The sequence below is a fragment of the Prionailurus bengalensis genome, chromosome E2, assembly GCF_016509475.1.
Source record: "Prionailurus bengalensis isolate Pbe53 chromosome E2, Fcat_Pben_1.1_paternal_pri, whole genome shotgun sequence".
NCBI lineage: Eukaryota > Metazoa > Chordata > Mammalia > Carnivora > Felidae > Prionailurus > Prionailurus bengalensis.
In genome coordinates this window covers 6,752,063-6,757,083 of record NC_057352.1, presented here as the reverse complement: position 1 = coordinate 6,757,083, position 5,021 = coordinate 6,752,063, and the positions used below count along the sequence as shown (strand labels likewise).

Below are 5,021 nucleotides of genomic sequence, written 5' to 3'. Positions count from 1 at the left end.
GCAATCCTAGCGACGCCGGCGCAGAAGCTTTGTGCAGGCTCGCCAGAAGGCAGGTTTTGCTTCCTTCGATTCCGCCCTTCATTGGCTAAAACAGCCGCTCCTCTGGGCCGTTGTTAGCGGCAACGTAGGCGGGCACAATCTTGGTCGCTAAGATACCACGCACTTCCGTTTCCTTCCCCCCTCAGCTATGCTTAGGCAGCCTCAGCTCGTCCCCTCGACCAATGGCAAATGGGAAGTGGGCGGGGCTTCACTTGTCCGGACCAACGAAATGCAGACTTGGCCAGGCGTAGCGCGGCCAATGACCGTGGGGCAGCCCCTGTAAAGTGGCTCGGGCGCCCCCACGCTCGTCTTTCGTCCTCTTTCCATCCCTGCCCCTCCCTGCACCGGGTTCAGCACGGCGCTGGCCGCGGTCTGACAGGAACGGGACGGAGCCAAGATGGCGGCGGCGGACGGCGACGACTCGCTTTACCCCATCGCGGTGCTGATAGACGAGCTCCGCAACGAGGATGTTCAGGTCCGGAGGCCACGGGGAACTTGGGGAAGCCGGGAAGGGGTAATGGGGGCACGGACGGCCCTCGCGGAGAAAGCTCAGTGTTCGCCGGGATCGGCGGAAGGGGCCCGCGGCCAATCAGCGTCCAGCTCTCACGTCTTCGGGTGCCAGGACTGGATGAGACGGCGCCGGGGATTGGGTGTCGGCCCACCGGAGGGCGGGAGGCAGGCCACCCTGGAGGGTCCCAGGCCAGCCCTGTCGAGTGCATGCGGCTGCCGGGGTCCTGGGAAGCTTTGGCCCGGGAGGGGTCGGGCCACTGGGTGGGGCGGAGGGAAAGCCTCGGTGATTGGCCGCAGCCCCTGAGTGGCCCTTTGGGATGGGGAGGGTGTGCGACTTGCTCCGAGTGGGGGAGGGGCGCCTGGTGGGTCGGGACCCGGGTAGGTTTTCCCCTTCCTGTGAGATCCGGCGGCTAGGCCTTAGCGCTGTGGGGGTAAACTCTCTAAATGGGGACTGAGAGATGACGGCTGTCTTTCCAGTTCCTGCTCTCCCTCCCTCTTCGGTTTTGGTGTAGATTCCCGGAGGGGAGGGGCGGCGAAAACCCCGCTCCCAAGGGGGCAACTAGCTAAATTTAAGAGCGGATTTCGAGGTAGAAATCCCCCCGCTTTTGGGATCCTGCCGAACTGCGGGTGGGCAGTTTACTAAACAGGCTAATACATTTCTGGTGAGTGGGATGGCAGCCTGGCTGAGCCGGGCTGGCCGAGGGTTGAGAAGACTAAGGACTCCACGGTTTGCCCATCCCAGCTCCACCTCCCACCCGTCGTGTGACCTTGTGCACATTACTTCACGGCTCTGGGCCCGCTTTCCCCGACACGTGGGCTAATGATAGTTCAGGCCTCACTGAGTGCTTGTGATGGACTGAAGGAGTTAATACCGCAAGTAAAATAGAACGGTGCTTAGTTGTTATGAGGGCCTAATAAACGTTGGCTACAATTATTGGAGTGAGAAGTAATTGAAGAGGTCCCGTCCTCCCTTTATAGGGGCCAGAATTTGTCTGTTTATAAAATTGAGCGGATTGCGCTGGGCCCAGCCTCTGAGTGATCTCGAGGTAGAGCTTTCTGGCTCTGGAGTCAGACCGGTTGCTGTTGTACTCCTGGCTCTTCCACTTCTTGCTAATAGACATGGGCAAGTTGGTTAATCTCCTTAAGCCTTGATTTCCTCTTCTCTCAAATGGAGGTCATTATCTGGTTCATGGGGCTGTTGTGTAAATTCATTTGTTCAGTAAACACCTGCCACGTATCACTTATGGTGCTGAGGATGTAATGGTGACACCATTTGTTATACAAGAGGCAGATGTGAAACAGCTGAATACATTATTAACACGTGTGTCATGTGGGGAGGAAACAACAGCGTATTGTGATAGTGAATCGGTTAGTATTTATTGGGCCTCTCCTCTGGGTAGGGCATTGTTCTAGGCACAGGTACACAGCAGGGAACAAGATGAACAAAAACTACCCGCCTCCTGGAGCTTTATGTTGCCATGTGGGGAAGCAGATAATAAGACAGTTAAGTAAATGTATGCTGTCAGGATGGTAAAAGTGCTTTGGTCAAAAATGAAGCAGGGATGGGGAGGACAGGAGAGTGTTACAGGTTCAGATAGAATGGCTAGGGAAGGCCTTATTGAGAAGGGGACATTTGAACAGAGATGTGAAGTGAGGAGCAGGCCCCATGGATGTCTGGGGAATAGCATTCAGCTAAAAGAAGCAAGTGCAAAGGTCCTGAGGCAGGAATGGTGCAGCACGTGTTCTGGGAACTGCAGGAAGGCCAGTGTAGCTGGAGCCAAGAAAATGAGCTGTTGGTGTTGGGAGATGAAGGTGAAAGGGGTCATGACTCACAAGGCTGTCCTGAGCAATCACTTAAACCAGGTGTTCCTGGATCGACGGTCAGAAAAGAATTCTTGAGATATTTTATGGTGCAGCTTAGTAAATTTATTTAAGTAGCACAGGGACAGGACCTGTGGGCAGAAAGAGCTGCACTTTGGCTGTATGTAGCCAGTGGTTATTATATGCTTAGTGCTCAAGGGTGAGGGATTTTGCAGGGAGTATTAGATCATAAATGTTTTCTTAGAATTTCTACTCATAAAACTACTTTCAGAAGGTTTTTCTAGTGATTATCATTTAGCTTGATATTAACTATGGGTGAGATGTACAGGCAGTCATGAGCCTCTTTAAGAATGTAGTAACCAGTACATATTTGGTCCTTATTGAAAGTAGGCAAGCTATAGGTCAGCCTTCTGGGCTAAAGGTGGACGTTTTCTGCTTCTATCTTTCATCATCACAGGGGTTGGCAAATGGCCACGGGTGGCCCTTTGCCTATTTATTTTTAATAAAGTTTTATTGAAAACACAGACCCATTCGTTTACATACTGTCCATGGCTGCTTTTGTGACACAACAGTGGGGTAGAATTGAGAACAGAGACAGTCTGGCCCCTTTACGCCTAAAGTATGTACTGCCTAGTTCTTTACAGAAAAGAGAGTGCCAACCTTTGACTTAAACCATCTCTGTATCAAATCCCATCCTCTCCTCCCCGCCCCCAGAGTAACCCATGTTGTCAGGTCCTTACAAATCTTCATAGGCGTGTGCAGTTCAGTGTGGTAGCCACTCTCCATATATGGCTATTGAACACGTGAAGTATGGCTAGTTTGAGTTGAGATGTACTTGGAAGTTAAATGCATACCAGATTTCAAAGACACACAATGGAGAATGTTAAGCATCTCAGTGAAGCTTTTTATCTTGATTACCTGTTGAAATGATAAAAATTTTGTTATAGCAGGTTGAATAAAATCTCTTAAGATTAATTTTGCATGCTTCTTATTTTTTTAATGTTACCAGAAGATATAAACTTAGATCTATGGCTTGCATTTATTATCTGCATTAGATTTCTTTTGGAGTCTGCAGTGTATCTGAGTGTGCTCCAGTCAAATATAGAAAAAGAAAGCAAGTGGCTTTTTATTTTTTTAAACATTAAATATTTTTTTCTGTAACTTGCACTTTTCGCTTGTGTTTTTCCCAAATCTTTTCACACAGATACATACAGATCTGGGTGTGAAAGGAATTTGAACATTTTCCTAAGAATCAGAGACAATCTCAGAGATTGCATCTGTGTCCATGTGTATGGGCTTTCTGAGGACAGGGCTTGGCTCTGATTCATCTCTCAGGATTCAGAGGCTCAGTACAGGCCTCAGAACAGAACCCAAAGTCACAGTCATCACCAGGAAGGCCTGTGGTGGTGCCTATGATATCCAGTGATACAGGAGCTCACAAAGGGTTGGATAAATAGTAATGATAGCTGATGTCTGTTGGGTGATCGCTCTAAGCTAACGGCTACAAAAGGCAGTACATTTGTGGGCTTACTGAATTCTCATAGCCATTCTCTGAAGTGGGTCCTGTGTGTACCTATATTTTCCGGATGGGGAAACAAGCACAGCACAGTAAGTAACTTGGCCAGATTTATGCAGCTGAAAAGTGGAGGACCCAGGAAAGGTTCCCAAAGGAAGGGTAAGACCTGAGGAGAGGACAGTATTTGGGGAGGGACAGAAACTTGCTATTTCCATATGCCAGATACTTTAACTGGCCTTTAATGAGACAGCCTAAGATACTAGAAAAAACATGGGATTTGCAATCCTCTAGTCTTGATTCATTTCTCAGCTGATACTTGTTCAGCACCTCCTACGCACCAAACTGTTTTAAATGCTAGGAGAGGGGTGCCTGAGTGGTTCATTCAGTTAAGCATCTGGCTCTTGGTTTTGGCTCAGGTCATGATCTCATAGTTCGTGAGTTGGAGTCCCACATCTGGCTCTGCACTGACGGTGTGGAGCCTGCTTGAGATTCTTTCTCCTCTCTGCCCCTCCCCCACTTGTGTGCACATGTGCATGCATGCCCATCCTGTCTCTCTAAATAATAAATAAATAAACTTTAAAGGGTAGGATACACTGGGGAGTAAAAGAGCAAAGCTGCTGCCTTTGTGGGACTTACGTTCTAGTAGAGGAGGCAGACGGATCAAGAATGTGATGTCAGTGGCAGTAATTGTTTATTAGAAAAATAAGGCAGGGACCCGGGAATAGAACAAGCCCCGGGCTGCTTTTTAGACAGGGTGTGTAGGGAAGGTTCTCTGAGGAAGGGATCAGGAGTAAGGACTTGAATGAATTGGGGGCAGGGAGGATTCTCCCAGCTGTTGGTACGTTGGTCCAAAGGCCCTGAGGTGGGAGCGTGCTCCTTGTGTTTAGAGAACGAACGGCCAGCAGGCCGGAGGCGTGGCTAAAGCAGAATGAATGGCAAAGTGGTGAGAGGTGAGGACCATCTGAAATGAGATGGAGTGAAGGCCTGTGGACCAGAGCAAAGGCTCTGGTGATGCTGCAAGGCTTTGGCTGGAGGAATGGCATGTTCTGACTTAATTCTAAAGGATCCTTGTGGCTGTTTAGTGGGGGCTGGGCAGGAGCAGATAGACCTGCTGGGGTGCCGTCGCAGAGCACCC

The 5,021-nt window shown here is 49.7% G+C and overlaps 1 protein-coding gene across 1 annotated transcript in view; it reads left to right on the top strand.

The window, feature by feature from the left end:
• Positions 1-234: 234 nt before the first annotated feature.
• PPP2R1A (protein phosphatase 2 scaffold subunit Aalpha) overlaps positions 235-5,021 on the top strand; it is a 37,220-nt gene continuing 32,433 nt past the window's right edge. Inside the window, exon 1 of the mRNA XM_043600220.1 lies at positions 235-514. Coding sequence (XP_043456155.1) covers positions 437-514 — 78 coding nt within the window. The 5' untranslated portion in view covers positions 235-436. The remainder of the gene's footprint in view (positions 515-5,021) is intronic.